Source organism: Phalaenopsis equestris, unplaced genomic scaffold (genome assembly GCF_001263595.1).
Source record: "Phalaenopsis equestris unplaced genomic scaffold, ASM126359v1 Scaffold000002, whole genome shotgun sequence".
Classification (NCBI taxonomy): Eukaryota; Viridiplantae; Streptophyta; class Magnoliopsida; order Asparagales; family Orchidaceae; genus Phalaenopsis; species Phalaenopsis equestris.
The window spans coordinates 16,429,711-16,449,641 of record NW_018164444.1 but is presented as its reverse complement, the minus strand read 5'-3'; the positions used below and the strand labels follow the sequence as shown (position 1 = coordinate 16,449,641).

At 31.3% G+C, this 19,931-nt stretch overlaps 1 protein-coding gene across 1 annotated transcript; it reads left to right on the top strand.

Moving 5' to 3' along the window:
- The first annotated feature begins 3,396 nt into the window (after positions 1-3,396).
- On the top strand, positions 3,397-15,831 carry LOC110029483 (KRR1 small subunit processome component homolog). The gene is given in 13 exon segments (XM_020731795.1): positions 3,397-3,599; positions 3,789-4,016; positions 7,790-7,866; positions 8,103-8,213; positions 8,378-8,446; positions 11,261-11,317; positions 11,441-11,505; positions 11,819-11,900; positions 11,986-12,068; positions 12,631-12,712; positions 13,923-14,066; positions 14,163-14,234; positions 15,432-15,831. Coding segments are annotated over 12 exon segments (1,146 nt in total). The 5' UTR covers positions 3,397-3,599; positions 3,789-3,823; the 3' UTR covers positions 15,543-15,831.
- Positions 15,832-19,931: the final 4,100 nt, after the last annotated feature.

The window sequence follows — 19,931 nt, the reverse complement described above, 5'->3', positions numbered from 1 at the left end:
CGGGGGGGCGGGCGCGCGCGTGTGACTACTAAACGAGAAACATTAGTTAAAAATATTTTTTAAACAATTAAGATTTTTAATTATTTAAAATCTAGTTTTTAGTAAAATATTAAATACAATTAAATCAAATTGAAAGAATATAATAAATCCTTTTTAATCTCAACCATTGGATCCATTATACATATATACATACAGACAGACAAACGCACACACACACACACACACACACACACACACACACACACACACACACACACACACACACACACACACACACACACCCCATATATATATATATATAATGTTTGTGTGTGTGTAGGCTTTTACATTAAAATTTTGGATGTGAGTTAAATTAAAATTCTAAATTGATTTATTATTTAAGATATTGATTAAATTGAGCTTATTTTAAATTTGGGTGAATTATGGATTATTTAGGATTTAATTTGTGACTTAATTAGATTATAGTTTAGTTATGTTTCATTTTGAATTAGTTTATTTAAGTTGAGATTTTAATTTTGATTGGTATGAGTTTGATTTAAGCCTTAAATTTGCTAAAATCATTAATTAATTTAGACATGACACGAATACATGACACTTTTAATTAAAGCAAGACCCCCGCCCATAGAGAAAAAGGTTTGTTCCCAACTTGGCATATAGCTCTTGACATAAACAATAATGTCATCAAATAAGAAGATTTGTTTCTTACCTCTGTAAATCGGGGTCCCTAAATATTTAAAAGAGAGGGATTGTGGTAGGAAAGAGAAAATGTTTTTTATGCAAATAATTGAGAAGAGAGGGAAGAATTTGTCACAAATGGAGTTGCTTTTAAATTTATTAATGTTAAGCCCACTATATTTTGAAAATATTGAAGAAAGTCTTGTATTTGAGTTAGAGAGTTGGATGATTATCACAAAAGATAATAAAATCATCAGAGAATCCCAAGTGGATGGGGACCTCGTGTTTCACTCCAGGTTCGAAAAAGAAATTAGAATTCTCAATTAAGAGTTTATTGAGATCCCGAGATAGGAATTCCATGGCTATGACAAACATACTTGAAGACAATGGCTCTCCTTGTCAAATGTCATTAAGAGATTTAAATAAGCCCTTAGGTTTACCATTAATAATTATAAAGAAGTTGTTGTCATTTAAGCAATAGAGAAAATGTTAACCACCTTATTCAAATCCAAAGAGATTGAGAATTTGTTGAAGAAAGCGTCAATTTAGGTTATTATAAGCTTTAGATATATCTAATTCAAGAATTAAATTGTGCCATTTGTATTTTTAGTCAAGATCATTCACGAGCTCCTTAACCAACAAATTATTTTCAATAACATATCTATCTTTCACAAAGCCAATTTGATTTGGAGAGATGATATAGAGGAGCAAGATGGCAAATTTGGAAGATAGAAGCTTAGAGATTATTTTATTAAACACCGAATAAATATTGATAGGTTTGAAGATTGCTTTATTGTTTTGGGTCAGAGATTTTAGGGATTAGGACAAAGTAAGTGACAGAAAAAGAATTTGGTAAAGGTTTAAAAAAACCTCCAAAACAACATCTAACAAGTCAGCCTTAATGATAGTCCAACATTTATGTAAAAATTTAACAGCTTAGCCATCAGGGCCAACAACAGAATTTGCATTCATAGAGAAAATATAGTTCTTAATTTCATCTTCCTCAGATGGATTCCAGATGGAGAAATTATCTTTTGTCGATATAATAGGAGTGCTACTATGAGATTCAAGTATAGGGGCATGGACACCTTCCTTCCAAAGGAAAGAGGAGAAGTAATCAATGACAAGAGAAGCTAATTCACTATCCTCTTCAATCAACTATTATCTTCATAATTCTTAATTTTGAGTATAACATTGGAAGCTCTTTCTTTTTAATGAGAGAATGAAAATATTTGTTATTTTTATGTTCAGCTTTCAAAAAGTTACAATTAGCTTTTTGTTTCTAGAATGTTTCCTCCATATCTTGAAGAGAGCTCAAGTGGATCAAAGCATTAAGTTAAATTAGGTTTGAATTAACTTTTCTTTTGCTTGGCATTCAGTTTCCAAATTAATTACTTTTACTTCAACTTCTTTTATGTTAAAGAAGAGATTTTTAAAATATTGTTATTTAAGAGCCATTTTAAGCCTTTAAGTCAAGTTTATTCGTCCCCTTGATATTATTATTAGGAAAAAGAGGAGCATTCCACTTGATGGTGACAATATAAAAAAATACGAGGGTTTCATCCACATGTTTTGGAACCTGAAGGAGTGACCGAAGTTAGATTATTTTTTATATACATAAGAAGGGGAACATCGTCAGAGTGAGTTCTACTAAGATTTTAAACCAATGTCGAGGGCAAAAATGAAAATCATTCAGTGTTGAACAGAAAGCGATATAATCCTTGGCATATCACTTTATTCGACCAAGTGAAAAAAAGGTCTATAAAACCTATATCAGATAACCTACAATCCAAAGTAGTCTCATTAAAATCTTTCGTGGCATTGACATTAGGAGGCACCCCCAAGCATTTTAGAGGCATTAGTGATGACATTGAAGTCACCCCCAACACACTAAGGGCCCTTCATAAATAAGAATAGGGATTAAACGTGATTACATAGAGGGAACCACCCATTCTTGGTACAACGAGCATAAATAACAGTGCAATAAATATTGGTAAAATTTATATTAAATTGAATTAAATTAATTAATTAATTTTTATCATAATAATAAAATAATCAAATTGTAGTAATAATTTTTTATTATAACGAACATAAAAAATATTTTAATTCTCACATAAGTTATCAAGCTGCTTCACGTGTTTTAATTGAATTTATTAGATTCGCTGTCAAATATTTTTTTAAGATTTAGCTCTTTCAGGATTTATTAAATTTGAGATTTACAGGATTTACTAAATCCTACTAACATAAGTGGTTGTTTGGTTGCAAGTAGGTTTTATCATAAATAAGTTTTGGTGAATCCTAAGAAATTGTTTGATAGTATAGAAAGATTTAACAAAATTCATTCAAGTAAATATCTAAATATAAAAATTAAATTAGAAAAAATATAAACTAGCACCAAAGCCTTAAAGTCGAAAAGGTATATTTACATTAAGTAATAATTATTTAAATCAATTAATAATTAATATTTTTTGTAAAATAATTACCTATTAAGCAATAAATTAACTTTAATTAATTATTATTTATATAATTTAAGAATTACTTAATTTTTTATTAAATAAACTTTATTTTAAATATATTTATATTAGTTAATTAACAACTAAAAAATAACATTTAAATTTATCTAATTACAAATAATTTCATAAAATATGCATTAAATATCAATTATTAATTACTAGTCAATTAAATTAAATTAAATTAAATTAAATTAAAACCACATGCCCATCCCCACTCCTCCGCTCTTGCCCAAAACCCTCGCCTCCCTCCTCCCCCTCAACCGGCTTCGCTCGACACCATTGCCTTCGTGATACAGTCGCCACGAGAGCTAGCTGTGAAGGCAACGACGAGATTGCGGCTTACAGAGACCACCGAAACCCCCCATCTTTCTCATCATTCCTCTCCGCTCCCACCAGAAAGCATTGACGAAGGTAAGCCTGTTCCCGCCACGCTTCCCCTCCGCTTGTCGCGGATTTACTAAATCCACCGATTCACAGGATTTATCACGAATCGGTTTTTTGGGATTTACGGAGGCGCTTGTTACTGTTTGACAGGATTTAGCTTAAATCCTGCTTAAAACCGGTTACCAAACAGCTTCAATCTAATCTGTTGCCATTTAGGCCCTTGATTCCACAAACACCACTTTTGTACTGCGATGGAAGGCGGCGGCGATGGACTTGAGGCAGAGAAGAAGGGGAAGAAACACAAGGGAAAGCACGACAAGCCGAAGCCGTGGGATGAGGACCCTAATATCGATCACTGGAAGGTTGAGAAGTTTGATCCATCGTGGAATGAGACTGGGATGCTTGAAGTTAGTTCTTTCTCAACGCTCTTCCCTCAGTACAGAGGTAGAATGCTATACTCATCTCTTGTTATTGAGAGAAAAAAATTTGTATTTTGTTTTTCCTAGTGTGATTTTGTGCTCTCTGCTGTCTATCGTTTAATTGCAGTGGTCGTTAATGGGTTGGTATTTTCGATATCATTTAGTTCGTTGCTAACACTCTCTTTCTCGGTCTGTTTGGCAGCTAGTTTCCGGCAAGTTTTAACTTTAATCTTGCCAATTAATTTTTTTAAAGTCATTAAATCTTTTGTATGTATTTACATATCTTACACCTAATCCTTACTTTTTTACATTTATACCACCGAAATCTTTCTTACTACATCAAAGTAATCACCCTTTTTACTTTCAAAATTTTGAGATGCACCATTTCATGGATAGGTTAGGTGACATGTATGTAAAACTTGAAGTTAAGGTGTTATGTATGTAAAAATTGAATGATGGAGGGTGTTTCATATTACAATTATTCTACTCAACATGCAAAAATCCTCGTATTTATAAATTTTCCTACACAATTACATCATCTAATAACAATATTTTTTATTCTCATAGAGCAGTTTAGGTTAACCTAATTGCTTCACTAGCTAGCTCCCGTGTAACTAGATCGCAACCTAATTTAACAACCCAAGTGGTCAGTTTATAGTAAATTATAAGCAGAATGTTAAACTATTAACTTATAAATAAATTACACACAATCACATAACAAAGATTTCACCAATTGCATATAATTCATTTAAAGGAATAGAGAAGTTTAAATCATATTCATTAAGGTTGAACACAACATAAATTTCATTGCAAAATCAAAGTTATAACATAGTTAGAACGATCTCACTAATCTTCTCCATTGATTCACATGAAATTGCGATGAAATCCTTGAGTTTTACATTATTTTGAGTACTTAATTGAATACAAACACACACTTAAACTTCTCACTTAGGATTACACTCGCCACACTCACAACACTTCTCTGGATTCCTTCTTTGAAATGTTCCGACTGTTCCCAAGTTTTTTCTCACTTAGGATTACACTCGCCACACTCACAACACTTCTCTTGATTCCTTCTTTGAAATGTTCCGATTGTTCCCAAGTTTTCTCTTTCTCCCTGTCATTGTTCTTCGGCCCTCTCCTTCCTCTGTGGTTCGTATTAGGCAATTTTTAACCCCTTTGCACGAAACAATGCGAATGGAGGTGTCCAAACAGAAACCAGGATGAGTATGACAAAGGAGGGAGAAGTTTATGTCATACTCATCCTGGTTGAACACAACCTAAATTTCATTGCAAAATCAAAGTTTTAAAAAGTTAGATGATCTCACTATTGTTCTTCACTGATTGACAAGAAATTACAATGGAATCCTTGAGTTTTACACCATTTTGAGTACATAAATGGATACACACTTACACTTACACTTGTTCTCACTTAGGAGAATACTTGCTCACACCGACAACACTTCTTCGTGTTCCTCATTTGAAATGCTCCTACTGCTCTCGAGTACTCCTCTTTGTAGTTGGTCTTCAATCCTCTCCTCCTTCTTCTGTGGTTCGTATGAGACAATTTTTAGCCCCTTTGATGCGAAACGACGTGAATGAGAGTGTGTGAACTGGCGCATAGGGTGCCCAGAAATGACGCTCCAACCTTTGGATCTGAATGCCCAGAACTGGTGCCAAAGTGCATGCTTCTCTTGTTCCGGGTGCTTAGGCTCCCGATCCTCTAGTTCCAAGCGCGTAAGCATCTTGTTCTCTGGTTCCGAGTGCCTGGTTGCCCATAATTGATGCCTGAGTGTCGGTTATATTTTGCTCCCCAAGTTGGCTAATCACATGTACACTGCATATATAATTACAAATATCATGAAAAAATATCACATAACACATCATAAAAATAAAATAGAAATATCATGCATGTTTGATACAAATCGATTTTCAAGGAAAATAAGGGAATGCTAAGTCTCTCTTATGATGTGGATTAAAGAAACTTTGAATATGATAAAAAAGCAAGTAGGCCTTAAAATGAAGAATGGGTAGTGTTAGTTGCATCTTAATTTTCTCGAGAGGGACACAGAGCGTGAGCGAGAGCGTAAGATGAGATAACGAGCAGTTGATTAGAGGGAAATGAAAGAAGTGGAAAAAGGAAGTGAGGAAATGTTTAATGCAATTAGGGTCATTATTATCATTATATCATTAATCAATGCATTGAGTGATAGATTGATTGAGATTTTTATACATAAATGATTGATTATTTGTTAATAATTGATAGATAAATGATTAATTATTTGTATAGATTTTCATATACAGATGATTGAATTTTTTTAGATAAATGATTGTGTTAGTTGCATTTTAAGATTCTCGAAGGGGACAGAGAGTGAGTGGGCAAGAGACGAGATGACAAGTGATTGGCTCGATGGAAATGACAGAAGTTGAAGAAGGAAGCGAGGAAATGGTTAATGCAATTAGGGTAATTATTTATTTAATTATTATTATTATAGCATTAATCAATGCAATGAGCGATAAACTAATTGAGATTTTTATAGATAAATGATTGATTATTTGTTAATAATTGATAGGAGAATAATCAAACCAAATTGCAATGCTCAAGTGATAGAGTGATTAGTTGAACTAATTAGAGTAAATTAATGATCCATGATAAAGCAGGTTCCTGGTTAAATTTCATACTCATTTAAATTCTGTATCCTGAAAAGAATGTCAGATAGCTTTTCAGGATTTTTTTTTTTTCAGATTGGCCAAATAGTTTTCTTGATTTAACTCCCCTTGGATTTAATTTATCTGGGTTTAACTTGCAGCCCCTTCATCTTTAATTTTCATCTTTTCCCTAACCATGTTGATTTGCTTTTTTGTTATCTAAAAGGATTATAGCTATCTCATGTTACAGCATGGAATGCTATTAGTAGGGTCACCATTATTTCTCCACTGAGGGATTCACATTCACTCCATTCAATTCTTATATATTTACTTGTGTGTACTTAAACTTCAATTTTTAAATCTATGCTACCTTGTTTATGCTTGAAATGCTGTATTTCACTTTTTAAAGTTAAAATAGTGGTATTTTTGATGTGATATGAAGGATTTTGGTGGTATGAATGTAAAAAGTAAAGTTTAGGTGTTTGATTTGTAAATACGTCAGAATTGGGTGGTGTGTATGTAAATGCCCCTTTTCCATTAACCTGTAAAAGTGTGTTTTGATTTTTTTGCAAGTTCTTCTTGCATCTTTTAAGCTATGTGATGCAATGAGTAAAACTGATGGGGGCTTGCTCTTGTTTATATTGCTCATAATGAGTTGTCAATAAGATTTATTAGTAGCTCTACATTTTACTGAATAAATTTTGGCTTTATTAGTCCGTAGAGTATTGTATGCTATAATCTTTCGCTCTGTGAAAAGAAATTGTTTGACCACAACATAGTTTTTTTCAATTTCTTGTTCTTTTAAGTTTAAGTGGAGTGTTCTATAGTGGACTTTAGTCCACATTTTAGAATTTCTTTCATGTCTCAAGTGTCTTTTGCTGATCTATCCTTAGCTTGCAACTCTGCTAATCTACACAGCACTTTGCATGGTTTGTTTCGTGTTTTGAAGGATTTTTAGCTGTTAATTTATTCCACTTACTAATCACTAGGGTAGACCTTTCTTGTATTAAAACTTTAGTTCAATTCCGTGAATCTAATTTACTGTTTTACATCACATTCTTTATTATGTCAGCCTACTCTGCTACCGTTATAACAACTTTGGCTTTGTCAATTTTATATCTAAGATTATATTTAAGTTACTTTTTTCAGAGAAATACTTGCAAGAGGCATGGCCCATTGTTAAACGTGCTTTGAAAGAGTATGACATTGCGTGTGAGCTCAATTTGGTAAGTTGGCTCAGTTTTAATTGAAGGTTTATTGTTGTTTCTTCTATATAGAGTTTCCAATTTTTGCAGTTCATTTTGACGTTTTAATCTAGTTTTATTGCCTTCAATTTAATTTATTTAAAATTTATTTGAAGTAATGTTTCTTATGCACAACATATGTAATACTAGGATCCTAATTTCTTAACGTTATACAACTTTTGTTATTTAACGTTCCAATTTGAAATTGTTTTCTTCAGGTTGAGGGTTCGATGACTGTATCAACAACTCGGAAGACCAGGGATCCATACATTATTGTCAAAGCTAGGGATCTTCTCAAGCTTTTATCACGAAGTGTTCCTGCACCCCAGGTATTTTAAATTTGTATTTTTTTTGAAGTTTGTATATATTTTCTTAGTCCATTGCTCGAAATTTTTCTTGCTTGGGATTTTATGGTTATTTTGGTATTGTATGCTAATCTTTTTAAAATTTATTTATGCTCATTGGTGTTAAAACCAAAATTCTATTATTGCAGGCCATTAAAATACTGAACGATGAAATGAACTGTGACGTCATTAAGATTGGAAACCTTGTAAGGAACAAGGTACTTTATTTGTCTTCTTATAGAATGCAAATATTTTTTTATATAACCATTGTGAAAATTTGATTTGTTTCTAAATGGTATTTTCAATTTCATTTTTGTATGCATAAAAATCACAATTATTTTGACAGGCCCGTTAGAAACTTCACTATACTACTAAAATCTTATAATCAACAAATTTGATGAGTTTATATTGTCTTGATATTAAAGGCCTCTTGATGAGCATGCATATTCAGATTTCATGGATGGCGAGGAGTCATTGAAATGAACTTAACTGCTTTGTAAATTTAAATTTTAATCAAAATTTGATGTTTGCTGGAATTTATGACATTTTTACGTTGAAGTCCTCAGTATTACTTTTTTTCTTCATGCTTGTATTGCTAATAAAGTTGCACGTTGATTTGGCAAAGAGAGGAACTTGCAATGGTATAAAATCTTCTAATAATAATTTTTATGATTAATGGATCTAATACATTGGTCTCAAATGATTGAGGGTGACATTGTTTATTAAAATAAATTTAGAGAATAAATAAATCATACCAACCTCAAATAAATGGAGCAAATTGAAGCTCTTGAATTCAATTTCTACAAATAAGTTGGGCTTGATTAGAAGGGCAGTGTAGGTTGCGTACTATTTTAAGTTGTTAGTAGGCGAGGACACTACTTAGAACTTCTATGATCTAGAGAGGCAGACAACCTCAATATGCAGGTACAAGTGGATTGAAAGTTTTTATAATGCTGGATAGCAGTGTGGCAGTATTTTATGGATCAAGATAACGTCTTTATGTAGAAATAAGTTGAATAGAAAGATATTACATTTCTAGGAATTTGTAAAATAAATGAAAAGATAGACCAAAATAATGTGAAATGGGGAAGATCCAATTGAGGCATAATCCATTGTGGTATTCATGCTTTGCAATTTGAATCTAAAGATTTTTTTTTTCCATATCAAAGAATATTTATTCATCATTTGTCATAAAATGACATCAATAAAATGCATTGCAAACAAAGCTTTTTTTTCTTCTATACGGAATGTGTAAAGCGAAGCAATACGTTTATCAGTTAAATCACTCGTACCTTCTATAAAATTATTAATATAATGATACTTATATTGAAAAGTATAAAATATGGAGTATTTATTAGATTACTTAAACCTTTATATAAAATAGAAAAAAAATGTCATGTATTTTTCTAACTTATTGACAAACCTCAAAGGTGAACCAGCAGTTGAAACTTCTATCTATTTCTATTATTATAGGAATTAATAAATTATTAAAGTTTAAAATTACAATGATAGGTTTCTATAAGAAATTAAAAATTGAAGATAGCATAAAAACGATTTTATTCATAAAAAGGCTAAATTTAATTAAATAAATTATCAAGTTTCATAAAGCAAACTAATGCGAATTCATTTGTCATCATCAATATTTTCATTCACATATTCTCTCTCTCCTAGAAGTAGAACTTTTTCTTCTTCAAAATCATCATCTTCTTCTTTTTGTTCTTTTTGCGAGTCATTCTCATTTTTTTTGTACTTGATCAATTGATGTGCATTCAGATAGAGTTGAACTAATTTTCATTGTGGATGAACCCCCCCTTTTTTTATATTATTAAGCTTTGTAGCTCAACTTCTCTCAACTTTTTGTTACGCCTTCTCAATTTATCTCTAAGCGGGATCTTTATTGACAAATAGTTGCCCACCAACATCCTCTATTTCTCCTATTTTCTACTTAAAATTTGTATCAATAGAATCCAAACTAATTGTATTATTAACATATTTCAAATTAAATTTTCTTTTACAACCTGTTCATACTTCATGAACATTATTTAAGTGCTTTTGATCGAACAAAATTATCTTATTTGTTTGAATTTATAAAAAAATAAAATGCATAAAATATATGAATTATTTTTTATATTTAAAAATAATAAATTAACCTTATCGAAGAAACTCTATTTTCTTTCACATCCAATAGCATTACAAATCAATCTTCAAATTTTGATAGCCATTTTTTGTAAAATTGGGGCTAATGCCTTATACATCTCTCAATTTTCCGCCATGTTAAAATTATAATGTTTTGTTGAAGAAAAATCTTTAATCAATAAAAAAATTCAAAATTATAAAGCTTCAATTAATTTTACATGGAGATATCTCATCTCTTTGTTGAGAATAAGCCATCAACATGATTATAAATAGAGTTCTTGATTTACAATCATTCTAAAGTAAAGAGTGGCCTCATCTTGAACTGAAGAACAACTACGGCTTGTCCTCTCCTTTCTTTCACTTCTGACAATCTGGTTCAGTGGACTGATATTTGCAGCTTAGGTTTAGGCTTTTGTAAAGAGAATATTTAGGTTTTATTGATTGATGCTTATATTTATCGGCAAACTTTAATATCATTTGTTATTTGATTTTGAGAATACTCATTAAATGTCATTTTTATTCGATTTTCAGAAAAAAATGTGATATTCATCTGATGTCATTTTTTGTCTTTATATGATTATGGCAAGTTATGTTATTATTGTAATTTATTATTATATTATTATTTATGCAATTTATGATTTATTTATGTCAAATTCATTCATTTATAGTGTTTTCTTCGAAACAATTACATCCACGTTACATTTATTTTACACAGCATGTTTTTTTGCACTGTGTTGCTCGTTTTGCACACGTTTTCATATTTAATTACATTTTTATTAATTATATTTGGATAGATTGATTATATTACTGAAGGGTGCATGGGGTGTTTTAGGTCTTGAAAAGGTAGGTAGTTTTGTAATTAAAGAAAAAGATGCATTTAATCTTTTTTCTTGCAGGAACGATTTGTCAGACGACGGGAGCGCCTTTTAGGCCCTAACCTTTCCACACTCAAGGTGTGCCACTTCTTTCAATGCTGCCATAGTTCGTAACATATTATATTTTATTTATGTTCATGCAATTTGTTTAGCTTAAATGTTCTATTTGTATTTCTCATTTTACTAATGCATATGCTTCAGGCCATTGAGATTTTGACTGGGTGCTATGTTCTAGTCCAGGTATTTCTTTAGCATATTCTTTTGGGGCATTTACATAGATAGCACACAATTCATATATGTTTGCATAGCTCACTCCTAAATATTCATATTTACACACAAAGCAATCATATGTTTAATATAACATAAAATATAATACTTACCACTTTTTAAAAGTGAAAATACACATTTTCATACATAGATTTAAAAAACCCAAGTTTCTGTGAGATATGTAAATGCATAAGAATTCTGTGCTACATATGTAAATTTTTCTATTCTTCTTTACGAATATATATATATATATATATATATATATGTCGGTGTTGTTATACCAGCACGAATAAAATTTAGAGTTAAACATAGGTTTTATTTCCTCTACAAACAGGTTCGAAGGATTGTAGAAGACTGTATTCAGAATGCTCTGCATCCTGTCTACCACATTAAGGTGAAACTTTGGATTATTTTGTTACTGAAATGCTGCAGTATGAAATTTCACTATTGTTGAATGTTTTTTTTGTTTCCGAAGACAGACTCTTTTAATGAAACGTGAACTTGCCAAAAATCCTGCCCTTGCCAATGAGAATTGGGATCGGTTTCTCCCGAAGTTCAAGAAGTATGGACTTCAGTGGCTTTTATGCACTCGAAACACTTCAACTTGTTTTTTGAACACTTAACGGCGCAATTCTTATATATTTTCATATATGACACCTAAGTTTTACATTTTACATTTTTACCACCAAATCTTTCGTATCACATCCAAAGTACCACTATTTTAAATTTCAAAAAGTGAAATTTGCGTTTTCATGTATAGATGAGGTGGCATATATGTAAATATTGAAGTTTAGGGGTTAAATATGCAAACACATAAGAATTGAGTGGTACGTATGTAAATATTTCCTTTTTTTGAAAGAAATGACAAAATAGTCCATTGATTCATGGTAGGGGGTCATTTTTGTTCTAGAGTCTATACAAGTGTCAATTTAGTCCCTAGATGACTATTTTATCTCAAATTAAAGAAGTCTGTGGATGAATTTGACATATTTATGGACTCAGACTAAAATGACACCATATAAATAATTGGGGGGCTATTTTGGCAATTTACTCGTTTATGTAAAAAAAAAATTATTTCAAACAAATTTATTTTTTCGAACTTTTTTTTTAATTTTTTTTTGCAGGAAGAATGTTAAGCAAAAAAATGTGAAGAGCAAGGAGAAGAAACCTTATACTCCTTTCCCTCCTCCCCAACAACCAAGCAAGGTTAAATGATTGCTTTCCATGCTTTGTTTTTTCTTCTTTCTTTTCTGCTAGATGGAGTAAAATGGATTTACTTGAAAGTTTCAACTCTTCTTCTGAAATTGCCGATTACCATTTTGGTATCTCTCATTGTAAATAATTTTATTCAATTAAAAAATTAATTAGTGTTGCCAACCTTATCTCAACTGTGTAGGAGTGAGTATTTTGTCGGTTTGGATGAATCTGTTAGCAAATTGGTCAAACTGATCGCAACCAAAATCCAAAATTTGTAAAACCGAACCATTCAAAAGTTTGATAAAAACCAATCGCCGAACCAAAGTTTAATTCAGTTTAAACTATTTGGTTATGAATAAGATGAAATTTAATTGTTTGTTAGAGTTTTATTATGAACAAATGTTATAAATTATATATCTTAAATGTATAACAATTTAATTTCATGAATCATCCTTTTATTTTTAATCAAATATTGCATATACAATATTCTTTGGTTTTTTTCGTGCAATTAAAATATAGGAAATTTACACACACACTCGCATATGAACTCCTAAATTTCAATTTTTACATTTAAGCAACCCCCCCAGACACACACACTCGCATATCAACCGAACATTAATGTTTCAACCAAACATCGATGTACTTTTTTGAAATTGAACCAAATCAACCTGACTTGTTCGGTTCGGTTCAATTCGATTTCTCGGTTTTGGCCAATAAATCCAGTCTGGGCCATTCAGCTTTATATGATTCCTTTGCCTTTGCTGATCTTCTTTTCTAATTGTTAAAATCATTTTAAGGAGATTTGCAGTATTATCTTTGCTACTTGTCTAATCAAATGCAAATATTTGCAAATCTTGGGTACCGCTCATCTTATTGTTTAGCTTTTCGGGAAACTAATGAGTGTTCAATCATGTTTTTTTTTCTCCCGAGTAAGTTTTAAATTCTTAGCTGAAATATATGAGATTGCAAGTTTCCAACCAATAGGCTATTTTTGCATCCATTTTTCTAATTTTGTGCTCATTTGTAATAAATAATTTATGAAATTTTATTAAAACTTAGTCGTCATAATCTATTTAAACTTTTTTTTTATTATTATTAATTTGCTATTCAAGAGTGCAGCAATTTGTTGACAATCATCCTCTAGCACTTGTATAGACTCTCGGACTAAAATGCCATTATAAATATGATTAGAGTTTTTACTTGAACTATTTTGTTACAGATCGACCTGCAACTTGAGAGTGGCGAGTATTTCTTGAGCGACAAAAAGAAATTTGCCAAGAAGTGGCAAGAGAAACAGGTGAAGCAGGCGGAGATGACTGCCGAAAACAAGAGAAAGAGAGCGGCCGCATTTATCCCGCCTAAGGTTTGGACATTTATGAGAAGTTTTTAAAATTATCAAAATTGCAATTTTATTCTTCTTCCAGAAATTAATTCCAAGCCGCTTTCTATTGTGTTGCAGGAACTCACCATTAATGATAAGAAGGAAGCTAATGAGAAGCATGATGTGGCTGTTATAGCCAAGTCTTTAAAGGTTTCTGAGCGTTTCTTTTTTGGAAGATTTACTACCATTCTTACCATTTAATTCCTATGTATTTACATATCTAACACCTAAACTTCAATTTTTACATAGGTGTATTTCACTTTTTAAAAATTAAAATGACCTTATTTTTTATGTGATACGAGAGATTTGTCGGGGGAGCCGAGACCTCAACTCTGTCACCAAAAACCTTCCCCGATTGAAAGAACGTCCCGCTATTGACACTTGAAAAACAGCTTTCAAGGTTTCATCGCTTCGGTGAATCACTTGAGCCCTGAGACATTTTCGGTGCCATGGAGCTAGAATGTAAAAAAGTAAAGTTTAGGTGTTAGATATGTAAGTATATAAGAATTAGGTGGTATGTATGTAATGCCCCTTTTTTTTCCAAGTCGTAGTAGTTACCAGAGACCATCAGAAATAACAATCTAAGTAATCAAAGCAGGATAAGTAAAATATAAAGGGAAATTTACATTAGTAGCACATAATTTCTATGTATTTACATATCTCACACGTAAACTTTCATATTTGCACAAATAGCACGTTGGTGCTTATGCATGAAAAAGGGTGGATTTCACTTTTAAAAAGTGGTAATAGTGCTAATGTTGAAGTTTTGAGTGCTAGGAGTGTAAATATGAAAGTTTAGCTGTGACATATTTAAATACATAAGAATTGTGTGCTATGTATGTAAATTTTATAACTATATTTAGTGGGCTTTATAACTCCACCTATAATTAGTAGTTATAAAAATTTAATTTTTAAGAAGAGAAAGTCAGTGGATTATAATTCCGCTCTAGAACGCTTCATTTTTACAAATTTTAGCTGCTTTTGTTTGCTTACTGTTCTACTTCAAACCTTTTGAAGGTGTTATGTATGTTTTATGGGAGATTTACATACATACCGCTTAATTCTTGTGTATTTACATATCTAACACCAAAACCACAATTTTTACGTAAATGCCGCCTTACCTATGCATGAAAAGATGTATTTCATTTTTAAAAAGTTAAAAATGGTGGTATTTTTTATGTGATGTGGAAGATATTGGTGGTATAGATGTAAGAATCAAAGTTTAGGTGCTAGATATGCAAATACATAGGACTTGGGTGCTATTTATGTAAATGCCCCCCTTTTTTTTTCAACATGCCCGCTCAACCCAAAGTTTCTTACAGTTAGTCTCACTTGCGTCAAATGCAGGAAAAAACAAAGGAATTTAAAAAGCATGAAGATCAAGGCAATATCAATGCTGAATCATACATCCACAATAATAGACCTGCAAAGAAGTCCAAGTCTTCCAAATCTACCTAAGGTTAATCTAACCTCACATTAACCTCTGATTTTCTGCTCTGGTTAAAATGCTCAAGCAGTTTCTTTATCTCTTTCTCTTATGCAATTGAGTTTTCTCAAGAGTAAAGTTGCAATGTGAGGAGGTTTTGCCACACTTCACATATTTAACACTTAAACTTCAATTTTTACAGATGTACCACTTTATTGTTTTGATAGGTATGATAGTTATGTTTATTGTCTGAGGGTGTAATATTTTAGATGGTTTGATTATTTCATGAATATTTATACATTGTAATTAAAATTTTAATTGAAGGGGTTAAATTGTGAATTAAAATTTTGCACTGTTGATTATAGATTGAATGCTTTATGCAGGTCTCATTTGCTTGTAGTTTTTCCTCTTAGGGTTACCCTATATACATAGTTGTTGTTAATCAATTTTTGAAAATGACGCATTTGATGCAATTGCATAAGCTTTTTAACTGTCGATTATCACTTCAGTGTTATTTTTAGAAATAGCCCGGAGACTTGTTAGATTGAGATGTTTGGTTCATGAGCTAGTTTTGGAATATTTTATCGAAAATTCGCGGTAATGAAAATTTTACTTTCCACAACCTATCCTCGCCAAACATATAATCAAGTTGAGATTGTCAGTTGAAGGGTCTGTTTGAGGAGGTGATGCGGTGGCGGTGCGGTACTGCACGACAGTTATGTCTGTATAGGTAAATTGTGTTTTGACAGTTTTTTTGAAAAAGTTGCAGCTGAAATCTGCGTTTTCCCACCTATATTGGTTAGGTGTAACGACGACAGCTTTCTAACTGCGTCTGACTTTTTTTTATTTTTTTTAAGAAAAGAGTAATAGCCATCGCAACTTTTTGAACATCAGAATTACTTTTCAGCAGTTTCACAACTATTTTTTAATAAGTTGCAGCTGCCTCAGATAGACCCGAGGTTTCTATTATTTGCTTAAATAGTTCATTTCTAATGTCAGGTTCCCCTATAACAATAATATTAAGGAAACTTTACATACATACCAACACCTAAACTTCAACTTTTACATATATGCCACCTTGCCACCTTACCTCTGTATTAAAAGGTGCATTTTATATTTTACAAGTCAAAATAGTGATATTTTTCTTTGTGATATGAAAGACTTGGGTGGTATAAAAGTAAAAAAAGTAAAGTTTTTGATGTTAGTTGTGTAAATACATAGGAATTGGGTTGGTAGGCATGTAAATAGCTTTGATATTAGCAGGTCCACATACAGAGGAGTCTATTGGACATCAGCATAGGCCATGAGCTAACGGAAACTCATTTACATTTCAGGAAATTTGCGTACATACCGAACAATTCTAGTGTATTTGCATATCTACACCTGAGCTTTGATATTTACATTTATAGCACTTTGGTGTGACAAACTTTGGCTTGGAAAGAAGTATTTAACTTCCATTAGAAGTTAAGTGAAGTTATATTTTTTTTTATGTGATATTAAATATTTGAGTGTTATGCATGTAAATACTGAAGCTTGAATGTTAGATATGTAAATTCATAAGAAATGTATGGTATATATGTAAATCCCCATATTTATTTAGTCCTATTGCTGCTGCTGCTTATCATCATAAGAAATGTATGGTATATATTTATCCTCTCTCTCCACTGTACTTTAATGTCTATGCTTGCTTGAAAAAATTGCAATAAGCAATTCTATTGAGGAAGATTTACACGCTTACCACTCAATTTTTATGTATTTACATATCTAACATCCAAACATAAATTTTTTGCATACAAACCACCTTATGCACGAAAATGTGCATTTAATTTTTTTTAAAATTAAAATAATGGTGTTTTTGATGTCATATGAAAGATTTGGTGTTTAAATGTAAAAATAAAATTCAAGCATTAGATGTGGAGGTGAATACGTCGGAATTGGTTGGCATGTATGCAAATGCAGCTTCTATTATATATATATATATATATGCATGAGTGTTTCACGTCCCGGTTCATTGGTGTGACCTCTGACATAAGTCTTTTGGGTCGGGGGTTCAAATCCTGTGGCGCGGGCTTTTCAGCTCAATTAAAGCACACCTGAGTCTCGATCGAAATGGGGGAAGTGTTATTTGGGGCCCACCGGACCAAATAATGATTCTCTTGATGAATATGTATATACATGAATTATGCAAAAAATAATTTTGCATTTCAAACTGAAATTGCTAATGATTTTAAAAAAGACGTTTAAAAAAAAAATAATAATAAAACAAAAGTCGGGGATTTACAGATTTACCATAAAAAATATTAAAAATCAGGCATTTACAAATATACCATAAAATTTGTATGTATCTACATGTTTAACACAAACAAGTACATTTATATGGATACCAAAATTTTTAAATTCACATAAAAGGGTTGTCTTGACAATATTTTTAAAAGTGAAATACACATTTTCATATAGATTTGTGACATGAAGGCGTTATAAATGTAAATATCAAATTTCACGTGTTAGGACATGTGAATACATGAAAGTTGTGGGATATGTTTGTAAAATTTTCAATAGATAAATAAATAATAAATAAAACCCCTACAAAAATGTCTCCACGCATGGAAATCACCTTGCCACGTCATCATTATTTCATCAACTATGTTTTATCTTTGAGAAAATAATATGTTGGGTTTGCTCGACGTGCCAACGACGACGTGGATCACATTTGACCGTACGTTCAGTTGCATGATGAGATTCACGCTGTCCTTCGTACGTCTGCTCGTCATCCTTCTGGTCATGACTATGCATGACCAAAATAAGAAGAAAAAAACCTCATATCATGATGAATAAGTTAAAATGTATGATTTATTTATTCTATTAATCATAGTTTTAGAACTCTTACAACACTATTTTGTATTTTTTTTTTCTTGAAAAGATAAGTTTTTATATGGGCCCAAAATATAATTTGGCTAATTAGAAATATAATTGAGAAATTTAAATATTTTTTAATTTAATTTATATAAGTTTTATTTTAGTCGAAGGCTTAAGTAATTCAAAATTTGGTTTTGAGTTTCAAGTTAAATAATATTTTAAAAATGTCCAAAATAAATTTAAATTAATTTCTAAAAAATGAAGTTGAAAATTTAAGACATTATTTTGTGGTCTAAATGGTATATAAATATTATGTATTGTTAAAATGAATATTGAGATGAATGTATTTGAGGAGACAATGGATAAGTGAACATGAGATATTTTAAAGAAGAGAATATAGGGCTCGTCATGAAAAGAATACATGGACATTCGAAGGAGGAAGGTCGCACACAAATGACCTGAGACCGACCGATCAAAGTTTAATTGATTGAAGACCAACTGGCTAGAGACTGACTAATCATAGGTTATTTTGTAGGCCTCGTATGAGCCGCTATCAATTTGGGATTTGAGTGATTCACTCTCTGTCATTTGGCTTAACGGGAGCTTTGAAAGAATCGGGATGTTCCTGTGAGATAACCATCATTTTGGCGATCTATTTACCGATTATTATAGTGAAAGCAATACTCATTTTATCGAGAGTATTTTTGGGTATCCCCTAACATGTAATTAATAAAATAGGTATGTTTATTTTCGTTTTCTGGTTGTGTACCTTATGTGGGGGTTTTCTTCGTGGATACCGTATTTCGAACCGATTATGTTCGAACGTATACATAAGCCCTTTTTATTTCTTTTTAAAATTTGTTTATTTTTTTTCATCGTATATCCCGTCTTTTATGATTTCTCTCATTTTTGGATCATTCATATGAACTGAGAGAATGATTTATTTGAAAAAGGGAATCATACTACAACGACACGTATATAGAACGACTCCCAGTGTTTAAAAAGAACCAAAAGCAACCATCAATTTTATGTAATTTACATATATGACGCCTAAACTCTATTTTTGTACTTTTATTCCACCCAAATCACTCATATAACATCAAACCTTAACTATTACAAAAAAAAATTCAATTTACATACATGCCACCCAATTTTATTTATTTACATATCTAACACCTAAACTCTATTTTTTAACATTTATACCTTATTGTATCCATGCACAGATAAAATGACAGGTCAAAATTGAATTTTAGGTGTTAGATATTTAAATACATAAGAATTGAGTGTTATGTAAAACCCATCTATTATCATTTTTAAATATATTTATAATTTACTTGGTCATTTGGTTGAACCTCGGTTCAACCCCGGTTTAACTTTTGAACCTTGAATCTCTCTTACTATCGGTTTAATGTCCGGTTCTATTTTCAAAACTTTGCTCATTACAAAACTTTCGGTAGGCCCACTTTGCTGCTTCTTAGGCTGTTACATTGCCTTAAGATTTGTGCCGACACATTATCTGTATACGAGCACTCAAATCTTTTCAATCCCTTTTAATATATATATAT